The 18208-nt window shown below is 42.0% G+C and overlaps 1 protein-coding gene across 1 annotated transcript in view; it reads right to left on the reverse strand.

Moving 5' to 3' along the window:
* Positions 1-18208, reverse strand: part of MMUT (methylmalonyl-CoA mutase) — a 104309-nt gene that overhangs the window by 9028 nt on the left and 77073 nt on the right. The window contains exon 11 of the mRNA XM_029596091.1: positions 9536-9683. Within this exon, the coding sequence (XP_029451951.1) occupies positions 9536-9683 (148 nt within the window). The remainder of the gene's footprint in view (positions 1-9535; positions 9684-18208) is intronic.

Raw genomic sequence — 18208 nt, forward strand, 5'->3', positions numbered from 1 at the left:
TGCTCTGTTCCGAGGCCATACTGAGTCGTGCCGGGTAAACTATGACCACTTTCTCTCCCAAGGCATAGAGTTTATTACAAAGGGGGGCCATGGCGCGGTGTTGTTGGATGACCGCGGCTGAAAAATCTTGGAAAACCAAAATCTTCTGGTTGTTATGCTGCAGCACCTGCCCCTTGAGGATCGCGGTCAGGACCCCGACTTTGTGTGCATAATTAAGCACCTTAGATATAACAACTCTCGGGCGGGCATCAGGCGCCCGTCTAGGGCTGAGGCGATGCACCCTTTCATTGTGGAATGGGCCCAGAGCACAAGGTAACTCAAGCGCATGGGGGGATCCATTCCTCTAAAAACGTATGGAGGCCCGTGTCTGCGATTGTTTCTGGCAGCCTGAAGAAGCAGAGGTTGGATCTACGAGCGCGATTCTCGAGATCCTCTAAACGCTCCATATGTTTACTCACTGAGCTCTTCAGCACTGCCATTTCCTGGTGCAGGGTCTGGTGGCCATCTTGGAGCTCCGAGATGCGATGTTCGGCATCAAGGAAACGGGTCTCATAAGAGGCAATAGAGGCTGACATCTCGGTAAGTTTAGTAGAAATTAGCAACAATTCTGAGCGAATTGTCTCTTGAATCGCTAATTTAAGCTCTGTAAGCCCCGTAGATGAGATCTGGATGGGAAGCGGATCCTCCTCCTCCACCTGGGCCTCTGGGGTCCGCGAGCGTTCTCTCTCTTTTTCCTTCTTTTGTTGACAAGAGGCCATCGTTCCGCAATCCAAGCCTGCAGTTACTTAGATTTCACCACACCTATCTGATAGAGCAAAATTGTGTGATAGCTGCAGCGGATGGGGCTAGATGCCGGGCGGGGGCGCTGAGAAAGGAAGCGTGCGTCCTATCCCCTCATAGCATCACGTGATCTCTCTCAGGAGCTTTATACAGTGGCCCCAGGCTCTGAGCCGGAGATCTCTGATTATTTGAGTTCTGTGGGATTACCTCAGTTGACGACCAGCTGCAGCAGCTTAATCAACTGATTTGATTACAAGAGGTCATACAGGAAATTAAGGAAGCAAAGCTCCTCAAGGTGCCAAGGCTGGACAAGCCTTCCTGCCAAATTTTATACATTATTAGTGACAAGATTGCTAGAGCCCTTGGGGAAGATGCTGTTGTATTTAGTTAATGCACAGGTTTTCTCTGGCAACAAATAGCACCATGATAATGGTAATACCTAAAGAAGGGCATGATTTAACTACTTCCACCACTTATCGTCCCATTTCACTTATTCATTTTGATGTAAAATTGTTGGTGAAGGTTATGGCTAACCAACTGGTGAAATTTTTTCCAGGGCGCATTGGATCTAAGTAAATTGGTTTTGTTTCAGGTAGATATACTGCTACGAATATGCGTAAAATTGTTGCATTTTTTATCAGTAGTAAGCACAACAGCCTCCCGTCCATTTTGCTGAGTCTGGATGCTGAGAAGGTGTTTGACAGGTTGGAATGGAACTTTATATTTAAAACATTGGACACCTTCGGCATCTCAGGGTATTTCCTTAGGTGGTGCATACTTTGTATCATGATCCCCAAGCTTGTGTGTCGGTCAAAGGATGCCTATTGGAAGAATTTTCTTTGGGAAGGGGGACCAGGCAGGGCTGCCCCTTGTTGCCGTTATTCATCCTTTTGTGGAGCCCTTTTTATGTGGGATCCGTAACAATTGAGATATTGTGGGGGTTCCAATAAGGAGCACTCCCGAGACAACTTTAAACTCTGTTTTCCTGGATGATATTCTCTTACACATTTCGGAGCCGCGAAAATCAATGTTGGCCCTCTTAACAGAGATGGAGACATATGGGAAGCTGGCGGGTTTCAAAATGAATTTTGACAAACGTGAGGTTCTTCCAACTGAACAGACTCTGAGGTAGAATTGGGAAGGAAACTTTCCGATGCAATGGTTCTATGATTCTTTCACCTAATTGGGTATTATTTAAACTACTATCTGGCACATTTAGGCATGATTAATTTCCAGAAAGTGCTTCAGCTGATTAAAAGAGCCCTACAGACTTGGCAGGATTTCCCACTTTCTCTATCTGGTAGGATCAATTTACTTCAAATGATCACTCTGTCCAAGTGGTTTTATTTGTTTCAATAATCTTACACTAAACCAACATTAATCCATGCCATATAAGATATCATATGTGACGCCCCCAATATTCTTCAATCAAGATATTACTATTGAAAGTATGACCATCATACTAGGCTTAATCATTTAGCTTTCACTTCAAGACTCGGCCTTACATTTAATCATTGGTCACAGATGTAGAAATATTTTTTAAGTCTTTTTTTATGCAAAAATTAGTAAAATAGTTCATCTAGTGAAAAATGATATACTTGAATTACTTAGCTTTTGCTGTGCAAAATGATACATCAGTTGTAACTCTTATGATGGTCAATTAAACCCAGGCTTTGACTTTTATATCCATTAGTCACTGACACTGGTCAGCGACACCCGACACGGGACCGTGTTTCGGACTACTGTCCTTTTTCAAGGGCTTTTAATATAGGTTGTACTCATTGCATAATGGCAGTATGGCATTTTCTTCTTTGATGTCTTTTGGTGACCAGAGTGTCGGTGACTAATGGATATAAAAGTCAAAGCCTGGGTTTAATTGACCATCACAAGAGTTACAACTGATGTATCGTTTTGCACAGCAAAAGCTAAGTAATTAAAGTATATCATTTTTCACTGGATGAACTATTTTATTAATTTTTGCATAGAGAAAGACTTAAAAAAAATATTTCTACATCTGTGACAAATGATTAAATGTAAGACCGAGTCTTGAAGTGAAAGCTAAACGATGAAGCTTATTATGATGGTCATACTTTCAATAGTAATATCTTGATTGAAGAATATTGGGAGCTTCACATATGATATCTCATTTGGCATGGCTTAATGTTGGTTTAGTGTAAGTTTATTAGTGATTACCAACGATCCACAACATATACATTGTTTCACCTACTGTTTATACATATAGATTTGTTTTAAACCATTCCTTGTTATTTTTCTAAATGTGAGATGTCCCATTTAGATGATTTGATACGGCGGTATATTTGGGAAAACAAGAAACCTTGTGTTTCTTGGATTGTGCTCCTGCGCAACTGAGACATGGGGGAATTAAGCTAAGCTGATTTAAAATTATATAATGTGGCCTGTAATCTTCGCCATGTGGCCAGTTGGCTACTTGAAATTAGTTTTTATACCCCTATTGAGTCTGAACGGGAGCTCTTTTCTTCTTGCAATAGCTTGGGATATCTTTTGCATTCCCCATTGAGGGAAATTCCGAATATCTGTTTACCTTTTGCTTTTATCATGGAGCTATTTTTGTGCTTCCCTAAAATTAGGGAGTAATGTTTCTCAATTTTTACCTTTGACAGGCAATGCAAAGTTTCAACTGGAGCTTACTTGTGTGACATTCCACCACTGGGCATCCAAGGAACTGTGGGTGATCGCACAGTTTTTAAATGAGCAGGGTGAGATTAAACCATTTTCGACTCTAGCGGAAGAATTTGGGTTGGATGATAAACAACTTGTTGCTTACTTGCAAGTTAAGAGCTACATTAGATCTCTTCAGATGAGCGATTGGGACGGAAATAAAGGGCAATGCTGTCTGATATATTTGATGTGGAAGACCCTTCATGACATTCAATTTCCTACTTCTATAAACATCTTTCTGATTTAAAACCATCCCTGGATTTTGGGGCTGTGTTATCCAATTGGAATAGGGAACTTTCCTTGGACCTCACTACTTCCCAATATGCGTTATGTTTCAAACAAATACCATCTCTTATGTGCAGTCAGGATCTAAGGGAGATTCAATATAAGTTCCTGATGAAGTATTATTCGAAAGTGTGGGCTTTCCACATGAAGACTGACATCTCCGCGACATGCGAGAATGCAATCAAATGCCTGGCATCTTGGGACACCAGTTTTGGGGATGTTCATAAATTGTTTCTTTTTGGAAGGTGATACACATACTGAACTATCAGGTTACAGATATTCAGCTACCCATACATGCTCATGTGCTCCTTTTTGATCAGCTGAGAGATATAGCCCTGGGGCAGAGGTTTAAATGACTTTGGATCAGGAAAGTCCTGTTGCTTGCAAATAAATCTATTCTTTACTTCTGGGTGGGCAGGGACCTGCCAAATTTTACATATTGGCGGAACCAAATACATCTCTTGTGTACCAATGAAAAATATGCTGAAAAGATGGTTGTGACTAGAAAATCTAAGCTTTTACTTGCTTGAGACGCGTATATTCAATCAGTGCCACACCGAGCACATAGCCTTATTTTAAATGATTATTAAATTGGATTATTCTTATTGGTTTATATTGGAGGTCTGCTGGAACAAGTTTAAGATAACCGAGACGGGGGTTGTGGGGGGGAAGTATATGAGGGGGGAGTTTCAGGGTACGTGCATACCCACAGGGGGGGGGGGAGGGGGTGATGGGAAGGATCAACCAGTGTGTCTCTCTATATAGAAGAAGGCATCAGCTTAAAGAATGATTTTCTACCTCCATCTGCTGGTAGGAGGCACATAACCCACGTGTCAGAACTGGTCTGACTGGATGAAAAGGAAGACAAATCTTTCCCAACAATCCTTTCACAAGTCACTAAGAAAATGTTGAAAAGAACCGGCCCAGCCCAAGGTCCGATCCCTGCAGCAGACTGCTAGTAATGTTCCTATCCTCAGAGTGAACTTCATTTACCACTGCCCTTTATCATCTCCCACTCAAGCAGTTTCTGATCACTCACTTTAAGACCTGTACCACAGGCATTCAATTTATTTATGTCACCTATGCAGAAGTGCCCTGTTTTTTCCCCCATTAAAATTTGCACATGATATTGCAAATACAAGCATACTCATGAGGTTTATAAAATGTCATATACATGCATACATGCTATTAATGTGTATATATAAACTATTTTTATGCGCACACTCCCCATATAACTTTGAAAATTCACCTGAGCATGTGTCAAAATACCTAGTTAGGGCAAAACTAGAAGACTTTGGTAGGGGAACCAGAAGGAAAAGAGAAAGAATAACTTCTGAAGATCTGCAGAGTCATAAGAAGATAGAATCTTATTCATCTCTCTAATCAGAGAACGACAAGCCGAAGGGAGCCATGTGGCACAGGAAGTATGGTTTATGGGCAGTGGCTTTTGCCTTTTCTAGGAAGCTCTGGAGTGAGTTTAGATCTGAACATGGTCACGTAACTCACTTGTGTGCTCAGTGAACCAGCTTCCTTTAAAGAAAACAGATCATGCATTAACTTCTGATAAAGAATTGCAGTGAGGCCAAAGCAATAAGGTGCATTCAGTAGAGTGCACAGTTTAACTCTCAGTTGTGTGCACATATCTGGTGCACAAACTTTATTGTCAATGTCTATTTGTTAGCGCCCTCCCATGGAAATTCTATGCAAATGATGCATTAGCTATTAACTCCTTCCCGCCCCCATGCAGAGAGGTGCACTAACCTATCTTGTGTTTTCTTAGTGCTAGAAACTTTACTCCTTGTCCGAGATGTAAAGCCTTAGATCTGCCACCATACACCCCTTATCCTACTTCCTAGTCAATTTTGCTTGGGCTATCCAAGGTTTCACTATTTTCTACAGAAAACCTTTCAGTAGTTTTTGAGCATATAAAGCAATTTAGGAAACACACTCATTTGAAATAAGTTCACCCTGCCCTCCCTTTATCTTTGCTCCAAAAACTACTGAGAGGTTTTCTGTAGAAAATAGTGAAACATTGGATAGCCCTAGCAAAACTGACTAGGAAGAGGGACAAGGAGGTAACTGGTGGCAGATCTAAGGCTTTACATCAGAACACCACTGTCATTGACTCCTTCAATTTCTGAAAATTACACTTATATAATTTTCCAGGGTCCACATAGCATTATCCCTAAATAAGTAAATGAATCTACCACCTCCTCATTAAGCTAAAGTTTGTTTTTTAATTCCCCAATGCAGTAAGCTAATGGTATGCTAATGCATTGGGAGTTAGAAAAATATGCACAAATCCAAAAAAATGTGCACCTAGAAAAGTCTTAGTGCACAGCAAAACATGATTATGTGCACAAATGTATGTCATGTTTTCCATGTATAAAGTATGATTTATGCGCACAAAAAATGCTTCCTGCACATAAATCATATTTTCTGCATGGAGAACATTTTGTGCTTATAAACCATAAAGTATGAGTTGGGCGCACAAATGTTTTCAGCACAGAGAGCATTTTTTTGTGCATATAAATCATATTTTGTGTGGAGAAAATGTGCTTTTTGTGCACAAAGCACGTTTTCCGCACATAAAATACTAGGCGCGTGCAATGGTTTGAAACGAAACAGGAACTACCAACGATATTTCCTATTTTGTTTTTTTTTCTCCAAGAAGCAATATTTTTTGGCTACCACCTCTATAAAATACCAACTACAAGTCCTGGCACTGGAACTCCAGCTTTCATCCATAGACTAGCATTAACCCTGGAAACTTTACAGATCTAAATCCAGTATACGAATTCTTTCAAATAAATAAATTCCAATACTTGTAATGCAGAACGGAGAGAAATGCAATATAAATTTCTTAAAAACTGGCCTGTGCAATGAAAATAACGACATCAGAAATGTGCATAAAATGTAAGATAACAGCTGGAACCTTGGGACATCAATTTTGGGGGTGTCTTGTAATTAATCAATTTTGGAAATCAGTAAAATTATACAAAGCAGATTATTAATGTATTATTGCTGATTCAATCGAAAGAACGTCTTTTCGATAACATGAGGAGAATTGCTCTTGGACAAAAATTTGTAAGACTTTGAATACATAAAGTGCTGACATTGGCAAAAAAGGTGATATTACAATCAGGTCTATCCAGTACCGAGCGGTAGGAAGAGCTGCGTTAGTGCCTGCGGCACCCGCGGTTGCCGCACGCACAGTGCAGCTCACCTACCGCTCGATCCTGAACACTAATTTTATTTAAATGTAAACCGCGTCCGTGAAGCCTTAGGTCCGCGCAACCCATTTTACTGGATAGAGCGCCTATACAGTATCCTGGGTGCGCGGGCCTAAGGCTTCACGCCACGCTGGTATCTGTCATTTCAAATGTCATTTGAAATGACAGATACCAGGGAGGAGTGGAGAAGAGATGACAGCGGTGAAGCAAAAAAAAAGCGAAAAAACCAAAAGCAAAAAGTAAGTCGCTTCGCCGCTTCACTCTTCCCTCCTCCCGGAGCAGGGCGCGAAAAGCAGCCTTGCTCCGGGAGGAGGGAAGCGGCGAAGCGACTTACTTCTTGCTTTTGGTTTTTTTTTTTTTGCTTCGCCGCTGTCAGTGTCTCCCCTCCTCCTGGAGCAGGGTGCGAAAAGCAGCCTTGCTCCGGGAGGAGGAGAGACACCGGGAGGAGGAGAGACACTGCGGCGAAGCAAAAAAAAACCAAAAGCAATTTTGGTTTTTTTTTTCCAAAAGCGACAATTTTGGTTTTTTTCCAAAAGCGACTTACTTTTGGGATCTGTCAAGATCCCAAAAGTAAGTCGCTTTTGGACGCCTGCACAACTTACTTTTTTGAAGCCATCAGCAGGAACACGATCGTAGCTCCTCCCGACGAAGATGGCCGCCTGCACGGGGGAAAGCGTACAATTGGCCGCTCAAGACGTGGCGTCACATCCCGTGACGCCAAACGTCGTGACGTCACGTCTTCAGCGGCCAATTGCACGCTTTCCCCCCGTGCCGGCGGCCATCTTTGTCTTCGTCGGGAGGAGCTACGATCGTGTTCCTGCTGATGGCTTCAGAAAAGTAAGTTATGCAGGCGTCCAAAAGCGACTTACTTTTGGGATCTTGACAGATCCCAAAAGTAATTCGCTTTTGGAAAAAAACCAAAATTGTCGCTTTTGGAATAAAAAAAACAAAATTGCTTTTGGTTTTTTTTTTGCTTCGCCGCAGTGTCTCTCCTCCTCCCGGTGTCTCTCCTCCTCCCGGAGCAAGGCTGCTTTTTGCGCCCTGCTCCGGGAGGAGGGGAGACACTGACAGCTGCGAAGCAAAACAAAAACCAAAAGCAAAAAGTAAGTCGCTTCGCCGCTTCCCTCCTCCCGGAGCAAGGCTGCTTTTCGCGCCCTGCTCCGGGAGGAGGGAAGAGTGAAGCGGCGAAGCGACTTACTTTTTGCTTTTGGTTTTTTTTTTTGCTTCGCCGTTGCTTCGCCGTTGCAGTCTCCGTGGCAGCCCCAGTCCGGACATCGGAGGGGGGCTGCAACGTTTTTTCCGCTTTTTTTTTTTTTTTTTTGGCTTTGGGAGCAGGGGAGAGGACTGGGGCTGCCTCGGAGACCGGCACCCATGATCGCGGCCGGGGCAGGTGAGCGGGGGCTGGGGGAAAGCTTGCCACCTACCCTTACCCCTGCCTCTACCGCAGGGGTCAGGGTAGGCGGTAAGTTTGCAGGTTAAACGCGCAACAAAACGGCAGGGAAAACTAGCGATAGTTGGGGCGCGGGTTACGGGATGCTAGGGAATAGCTAATTCGCTCGTTTGCATGCAATATGCATGCCGCGTGCGGAAGGGGTTGCCCGGGGAATTTAGGACGCGGTAGGAGTAGGTTAAAGGGGATTCGGGATCGCAGGAAGGGCTAACGCGGCCGAAAAGTAAGTAAAAAGCGGCTTAGGAGCAGGGTAAACGCGGCCGCACTTTACAGGATAGACCCGAATGTTGGTTATGGGAGAAACCACAGACATTTAACAAATAGAGGAATCAAATTCACTGTGAGAAATATGTGGAAATGACAGACTTATGCAGGAAGAAGAGAGTCTTCTTACCGATCTGGAACTTTTACATACAATCTGTTCCTTATAGAGCAAGAAGTCTAATCCTTAACAATTACTAACATGAGGAAGCATACATAGAGATGGCTATGGAGAGATATATACATGACTCATTTATACTATGTTACCTAGGGGATGGTTGGGCAAGGAAGGACATGGGAGGGGTCAGGAGATGTTTTCTGCACAGATATACGGGCCTATGGGAAGAGTAAACCAAAGAGCCCAATCCTATTTCTGTATTTTGTTCATTGTTGACACTTGTATATTGTTGAAAATTAATAAAAGAAATTTAAACATAAAAATTAGCTTATGGGTTTTTAAAGCTCAGCTTTTTGCCTGGGCCTCAATTGTAGTAATTATTTCAATGATTTTGCTAAAGTAAAGTCAATTCTATACATAACTACTAATTACAAAAGTCTAGTATTTAAAGCTTAGTTCTCCTTTTATTGCATGAAGCCCCATGATAATGCTTTGCATAATTTGCTGTTGTTTCCTGTTAAGCAAGTAAAATTAGAAGTCCTAGAAGACTTCATGATAGTAAGAAACAGAACTGACCCACAGATCATACAAGATGACAGAATATGTATGCCTGCCTAGCCTTATATATCATGAGAAGATCGCTGATAAGTATGGACAACTTTTTGGAAGAACCTTTGGAATGAGTCAATATTTTCTAGAAAATTTCACCTGGAAAAGAGGGCCAATATCTACATCAAAGCCAAGGTCAGCAAAACCGGTAGCTATAACTTTAGCTCCTCTGTCATGGCCATCTTGTCCCATTTTAGCAACAAGGAGACGAGGTCTGCGTCCTTCACGCTCCATAAACTTCTTTACCCTGAAAATAAAAACATACAATAAAAGTGCATCTAAGCCACACAGTGACTGCTATTTAAAAGCTGGCAGGAAAGCAGATCCCACTTGTAACCACAGTGGAAAATTAATACAATCCTAAAGAGACAACATTAATGAAAAAAACCCTGTAAGCAGAGTATAATGGAAGAGGCAGACATTGTGACTAAGTGAAATGCTATTTAAGATTCCATTCTTAATCTTGTTTTCAAACTCAGTTAGTGTAAAGAGCCAATGTGGAATCTGGATGTCAATGACATCAATTGTGTTTTGCCGCAGAATAAATCCACTGAGCTAGCAGTTTGCATTAATTTTCAGTTGTCTGGGTCATTTTTTTATTGTCAATTATAACTATTCAGAAAGAATATCCAGGACAATTTTCAAAGCAATTTACATGGGCAAAAAGCATTTTACGCATGCTAATCAGCTCTGTAATTTGCCTACCCTCCTTGCCAGTTGTTCCACGATGTGTGGACTTACAGCTGCAATGATGGGAGTCATTCCTCAGGGTGCGTTTAGGGTGAAGGAGGAAACAAACGCATGTAGTTGTGTTTTCAAATCTTCATGTGTACTTTTCCATCAAAAAATCTTCCTGCAGAAAAAAGTAGTGCAAGCGACTGCGCTTACCTGATATGCGTGGGAAGTTTCATTGTGAAAGTATGTGCAAACTCTCACTCTGAAAATTGCTGCAAAGCCTGTGAGTAAGGCAAACAGTCAGAAGATTGCCCCCATTGTGTCTTTATCATTATTGAATAAAACAAAAGTAGAGTGCAACAATTTCTATGGGCTTATGTTCACATTATACAGATAAAGAAAAACCAGCACACTACGTAGTTATAAGACATGAACACAAAAAAGCCAACATTTCGGTCCATTAATGGATGTTTTAGAGGGGCAGCTGGTTAGTCTGCAGCAGCAAAAACCACAGAGAGGCTGGCGACAGTATAAAGACTAACCCAGTGGTTCTCAACCTTTTCTCTGTCGGGACACACCTGACAGTTGATGCTTGCATGTCTGACACTGAACACATGATCTTCATAAGGCTAAATGTAAACATATATGCTGCATTCACAGGAACAGCCCCTCCCCCCCCCCCAACAACAGGTAGAGAGCAAAACTAGGATATTTCCCCGTACAACTCACCATTCAAAAAAGATATTCTGATTCGGTGTCAATTCACTAGCAGCAACACAACTCCCTCTATTACCAGATACAATGTAAAACAATATAAAACCTGAAAAAAACGCACTCTGCCCATGTATAACAAACCTGGCATAGCAGAGCTGCACAAACTCCGAGGACTCAAAAACAGCAACAGCCCTACCTATGAAAAGGCAGCAGTGCACCCTCAGTGCATGTCCTATTGAGAAAGCACAAGAAATAAGACTGAAACAAATGTCTGCATGCTAGTAAAATACCTTCACCTTGGTCACATACACAAAACCGATCTTCACTAATACAGAATAAAAGAACACGAATTACAAAGGTGGAGACCAAAGCTGGAATGGAAACCCCCAAGAAGCCTCTTTGCATGCAGTGCAAAACTGGAGAACAAGAAACAGAAAAACATTTCCTCCTACACTAAGCAAAGAACAAAACTAGAAGAGATGCACATTATGGCTACTGCACCCCCATCACTTTCCTTCATACTTCTCTTCATCCCTCACTTCTCCCAATTATTTATTTATTTATTTTAAGTTTTTCTATACCGGCATTCGCGATAAATATCGCATCATGTCGGTTTACAATTAACAAGTAGATAGGGAACAAAAAGGCAATAAATAACATTGATCTAAGTAATAATAATAAAATAATAGTAGTAAAAAACATTAAACAAGAGAAGGCTAAGGAATGCAGTTACAATAAAACAAGGGAGTAATATAACTTGGATCAGAGAAAAGAAGCAGGGGTTTAAATATAGATAACATATATGCCAGTCAATGTGCTTATAGCGTTGAAGAATTGCCCTTATGAGGTAGGGATATTAATTACTATGATTAAGGCAAAGTCTGAGCGAATAGGTAATAATGGAATAGGTTCAGTTTAGTTCAGGAAAGGCTTTCGTGAATAGCCACGTTTTAAGTCTTTTCCTAAATATAGGAAGGCAGGGTTCCTGCCTTCCTACATTTACAATTACTCCCTTTCAATCATCCCTTCACACTCACATCCCTGCCCAGCATTTCTGATCCCCCTCCCCACATCCTCTTACCTGGGCTCTCTCTCACCCATACTTGACTCTCCCTGCCCCACTACCCCAACCCCCTCTTTCTCACCCGTTCCTGCTCAGCAGCCCCCACACTCTCTCTCTCTTGCCCAGAATCGCCAACCTTTTTCCTCATCCCGCACAAGATGAAGAGAGGATCAGCAGTATCACTTCCAGGCTCAGCAGGAGAAGATAAAGTTGGTGTCCCATTGAGCCCAGAAGAGCAGGAGTTGGCAGCGTCTCACCTTGATCTGTGTGAAGGAGAAAACAGCCTTCCACTAGGCCAGAAAGAGGAGAAGAAAGCAAGAGTAGCCTTCTGTCAAGCCTGATAAAGGAGAAGTCAACCAACTTCCACCCGGGCTGATGTGGAGAAAGCTGCCTCCTGCTGGCCCTGCGACACACTTCCCAGGACCTCGCAACACATCAGTGTGTCCCGACTCACCTGTTGAGATCTGCTGGAGTTACCAATTTATTAAAGCATGAGCTCTTTATGACAAGAGCCCACTTCATCTGATGCAGCTGATTATGTGGACTCTTGTCCTTGAAAGCTCATGCCTCAATAAATCAATTACGTAGTCTATAAAGCGTCACTAGTCTCTTTATTGTTTTTATTAGATCTTTATTAATCTCAATAAAAGGGTCGTTACTGAACCAAAATGTTGGCTTTTTCATATGCAGAAATTAAAAACCTTATTCACCTCTTCTATGAGGTGTACTGGCTCGTCTTTACCTTCACAGATGTGTAGCCCTTACCCTCTCTCTTTTGTTCATGTAGGATGCCGTTTCTTCCAGTTTTACCTGGGACCCTGAAACTGGAAGCAATGGCAGACAGCCTGCACCAGCAAGCATAGTGTTAAATGCAAGGAATCGGTTTCCTGATCCTGAGCTAGTCAGGAGAGGTAAAACAGTGAGATGTGGACTTGGATAGTGTGCTGCTCTTGGAAGAATAAGGGGAAAAGCTAGAACGTCGAAAACGCACATCCAAACGCGGGTTAACAGTGTGCTCCGCCGGAGTGCACTGTACTGTATCGGCATGATAGAGAGGAGTGAAATTCTGCAGGCTGCTGGGTCTGTGTGGTACTGCTGGGAGTTCAACATCCAATGCCTTCCCCTCCCCCCCCCCCGCCAGACCCAGTTTACGAAATTTCCAAGGGATGTAACTTTTCAGAGCAAGTCCCCCTTCACTTCTATCAATTATATCACTTGTCAACAAAGAGGATCAATCTAATACAGCTGGATTAAATATTACAACCCATCAGCAAAAGATGTTTTCAGATTGCACTCTTCACATGCAAGAATGCTGAGGTTTCCTAGTTAGAAAGAAAGAGTACCCAGATTTATCAGATAAACAGAAAGTCAGGATACCTTTTGTAAAAAGGACATCTTGAACAGTAACCAGTACTATGGAGCTTGAATTTCAAAAGCTCCTTTGTCCTATAGGCCGATGCTTCCAAAAGTAGATTTGGGAGCTGTTTTGTCTCAAAGTCTGAGGGGGCTCAAGCACTCATCCCTTACTTAAATTGGACAAAGCTATTAGCATGAAACTCAGATATAGAAAAAGAATGAGATCAGAAATACCAGAATGAGGGGGGAGGAGTCAAGATGGTGGCGGTGTAGCAGCACGGCTCAGAACGCTGTCCCCGTTTTCCCTGAAGTTTTTGATTCTTCTGACTGATTATGGCCTCGAAACAGAAAGGAAAGGTTAGGGTATACCCCGCGATACCCCCCCTACCTTCTGGACAGCATACTATCACTGAGCTGGCTGCCGGTTATGCAAAAGTGGAGGAGCTAAACCCCACAGAGATGATTGCAGGAGGAGCAGCGGTCTTCTCAGGGGAAACCAGCTTGAGCCCTCCAGACTCACGAACACCTCCGGTGCCGATTCCCCAGGAGTTCTCGAGCCCGGTGGGCACAGAAGTGGACCCGGAGAGGTCAGGCATTGCGAACACGGGATCCACCACGGGAAATGGGAGGCGTGATCAAGGCACGGAAGGGGAAGGAACGGCAGGATTGCAAGCAGCAGGTGGAGTCATGGAAGGTACCTTTTCTGTTGCCTCTTCAAATGTTTCCACTTTAGTGTCTGTACCTGGGCTAGGAGTCATGAATACCCCCTTTCCTAAGCCAGCTGTAGTGACACTGGACTCCCTGTGGGAGCTTGTAGCTAATCTTGGAACTGCATTACAAGGTTATGCTCAACAACAAGTTTTTCTTTCAACAAAAATAGAAGAAACAACTCGGGACTTTAATGTTAAACGTTCTGAACAGCAGCAAAAGATCCAGTTATTAGAAAATCAAGGAAAGAAATTGCAAGAAACACAGTCTGCTTTGGTTCAAGAACGTTTAATCTTGAACAGAAAGTTGGAACAAATAGAGAACAGGATGAGACATTTGAACCTAAGGTTCTTAAATTTCCCTAAGGTATTAGGGGAACAGCCTTGGACCACACTTAGAAAATACATGACTGAAATATTGCAGATAGCTCCGGAGAATATACCAACATTTAATAAAGTGTATTTTCTACCTTGTTCAAGATCTAGAGAAGAAGCAGCACCCCAGTCAATTGATATGGGAAATTTTTACAGCTTTCCTTGAGACTTCAACACCAGAAATAATAGAGAGATCCACTCTCTTAGTGTCTTTTATCTATGAGCAAGATCTTAACATGATTGAGGAGCTCATTGTCAGAAGCTCACAGCGCAAGGCCGCTGGAATGCAGAGGAGTCTTTCTGGACCATCAATCACCTGGAAGCCAGAGCAGGCCAGTTGGCATGTTTTCAGTTCAGCGACAATGCTACAATGGTAACTTACATCAATTGGCAGGAGGTATCAAGAGCCAACAAGTTTCACAGGAAATAGGTCAACATGGAATGGGCAGAAGTGCATCTCCAGATGATCTCGGCCTTGCATATCACAGGCAAAGACAACATAACCAGCACCGGGCACTTTTGAGATGCTTCAATGAAGAGAAAAGCTCAAAAAAATGAAAAAAATCAGCTTTAAAATGTGAATGGAGATTGCTATGAAGAAAAACAGTGAGCATGAGACCCGCCCCTTTGTGATGTCATCCAGCCCAGCGTCGAGCTGGTAAACGGCGCCATTCCACCGGGTGTCGCGCGCCGAAGGGGTGCGACAAAGGGGCACTCCCCTTCGTGCAACCCTTGGTGCTACCTTTTTTCGTTTTTTTTTTTTCTTTTTAACTTCTATGTTTCTTCCACTTTTGTTTACCTTTCTCTTTTTTTTATAGTTATCATTCCTTGTTAACAATTTTCATTGTTATTAATTAATGTTAAATGTATTTGACAAAGGTAACTTTTTTCCTGCATCTCCTGTTTTAATGTAAACCGGTATGATTTGTATATTATACAAGAATGTTGGTATAAATAAATAAATAAATGATAATGAGGAATTATTTCCAATATATGCGAGATGAGTTTCTTGGTAAAATAGTGCAGGTGTTTCCAGATTTAGCTAGGGCAACACTGGAGAGGAGGAGGGGATTCCTGGCAATGAGACAGGACGCCCGCTCCATAGGCGCTAGTTTCACTCTCAGGTATCCGTGTCGCTGTATAGTAAAATTGGATAATGTTAATTATGTGTTTTTTTATACCTGAGCAGTTAAAGATTTTGTTGGATAACAGAAAGAAAATTATTCCTGTACCCTTAGTCCAAGAGATCTATAAGTGAGCAGTAAGTAAAAGAAGCATAATACGTTAAGCCAATTCTTAGTATCAGTGTTCCTAGTGAAAAAGTAACTCCTATATAATTTTTTTTAAATCCTCCCCCCCTTTCATGATTGGGGACTGATAATTGATAATTGTTGCCTATATTACAGTAATGTACTGTGAAGTTGTATGTAAAATGTCAACTTTTATGAGTTTCTGTACAAAGTGAATATCCTTTGTAATTTTGTTGAAATTAATAAATAGAAAATTTAAAAAAAAAAGAAATACCAGAAAGAATTTTCCTTTTCATATCATTTTCTTAGCAATATTAAGATATGAACAAGCAATTTCCTTTGGTATTTGATGCTACAATGTAGTAAATACGAAGTCCCTCATCATTGCCTTGATTTATCATAAAAGCAAAAGTGAAATTACGAGAATAATTTGCCTAATAAAATTCTTACCTCTTTTCAAGATGGGTAAGAGGAAGGGCAAGGCTAGAGCATTCTCAGATGCATCGGAGGGTCCGTCTTCAGCCGGCCCAAAGGATAAACATGTTTTCCGGAGCCAAGATCTTCTTCCTTGCTCTGTTGAAGTGTCTTTAGGCAGCCTGTCGAGAAATGGTCTGTCACCGGCAGCCCCAGACTTTGAATCATCTTTAACTCTGGAGCAGCACTGAGTTCCTCCTCAACCTGGCCTCCCCGCGGGTGGTGCTGACTCGAATGCTCTGCTCCCGGCGCGCCTTGATGATTTCACACTGCTGATTGCTTCGACGTTGGGGAGAGCCAACATGGAGGAGGCAAGTCATGAAGCTGGTAGCCGGTCTGCTGGGGGAGCCGAATTCCTGCCCGGTTCTTCTCCTTCTGCTTTTTCAATGGCTGGGACAGTTCTACAGAGGTAACTTTTTCTCCTTAAACCCCCCAACATATCACTAGACATAATCTGGGAAACTGTAGCTAATTTCTCTAACCAGGTTTCCCAGTTTGTTTTTCAACAGCGTGAGCTGTCCGATTCAACCCAAGTTTCTCAGTCTCAGTTACTTGAATTTAAATCACAAGTGGACTCTTGGGAGATCAAAGGGGTCGCCTTGCAAAATTCTCTTGATACTATCTCTAGTAGTAGTCATTTGTTTCTGCAGAATAAGCTGGAAAAGCTGGAAAATGTTGTATGCTATCGAAATATCAGGATTATCAATTTTCCTTAAAAAAGGCTTATTTCTCCTGTGGAAATGTTACGCAGATATTTTATGGGAACTAGTCTATCAAGGAAAGTCTGCTTCCACCTATTTCTAAAGCTTACTATCTCCCTGCAAATTTGAAAGTTTCTCAACCGAGTGATACTCCTGCTGGCCTTGCTGAATCTTCTCATCTTTCTTCTTTTCTTGAAACTTCTATGGATGAAGCTGTTGTGTCTTCCCCCTTAGTTGTCTCTTTTGCCTTAGATTCTGACCGGGACTTTATTTTGAAATTGTTCTTTCGTAAGAGATATATTTCTTTTTTAGGGCTTAAGATTCGTATGTTCCCAGATGTGTCCAAAGTAACCCAGTCTAAGAGGAAACGATTTCTGCTGATGCGTCCTGCTGTCTTGAATTTGGGGGCTTCTTTTGGCTTTACTTTCCTTGTAAATGTGTTGTCAAATTCCAGGGGGTTAAATATGTCTTCTTTGATCCTTCCCAGCTAAATGTTTTCCTTAATGCCAAAAATCAGACAGGATATCTTACCCTCAACTTCTAGCATGTAACTCCTGTGATTTTCTGGCGCGCTTTACATTTGAAGATTCTTACCTTTAGCAATGCTTGGCATCCAAATGGCAGATGAAATTTAATGTGGTTAAGTGCAAGGTGATGCATATAGGGAAAAATAACCCATGCTATAATTACACAATGTTGGGTTCCATATTAGGTGCTACAACCCAAGAAAGAGATCTAGGTGTCACAGTGGATAACACATTGAAATCGTCGGTGCAGTGTGCTGCGGCAGTCAAAAAAGCAAACAGAATGTAGGGAAATATTAGAAAGGGAATGGTGAATAAAACGGAAAATGTCATAATGCCTCTGTATCGTTCCATGATGAGATTGCACCTTGAATATTGTGTACAATTCTGGTCGCCACATCTCAAAAAAGATATAATTGCGATGAAGAAGGTACAGAGAAGGGCAATCAAAATGATAAAGGGAATGGAACAGCTTCCCTATGAGGAAAGATTAAAGAGGTTAGGACTTTTCAGCTTGGAGAAGAGACGACTGAGGTGGGATATGATAGAGATGTTTAAAATTATGAGGTCTAGAACGGGTAGATGTGAATCGGTTATTTACTCTTTCGGATAGTAGAAAGACTAGGGGGCACTCCATGAAGTTAGCATGGGGCACATTTAAAACTAATCGGAGAAAGTTCTTTTTTAATCAATGCACAATTAAACTCTGGAATTTGTTGCCAGAGGATGTGGTTAGTGCAGTTAGTATAGCTGTGTTAAAAAAAGGATTGGATACGTTCTTGGAGGAGAAGTCCATTACCTGCTATTAAGTTCATTTAGGGGCGGATTTTAAAAGGCGCGCGAATAGCCTACTTTTGTTTGCGCTCCAGGCGCAAACAAAAGTACGCTGGATTTTAGTAGATACGCGCGGAGCCGCGCGTATCTGCTAAAATC

The sequence above is a fragment of the Rhinatrema bivittatum genome, chromosome 3, assembly GCF_901001135.1.
Source record: "Rhinatrema bivittatum chromosome 3, aRhiBiv1.1, whole genome shotgun sequence".
NCBI lineage: Eukaryota > Metazoa > Chordata > Amphibia > Gymnophiona > Rhinatrematidae > Rhinatrema > Rhinatrema bivittatum.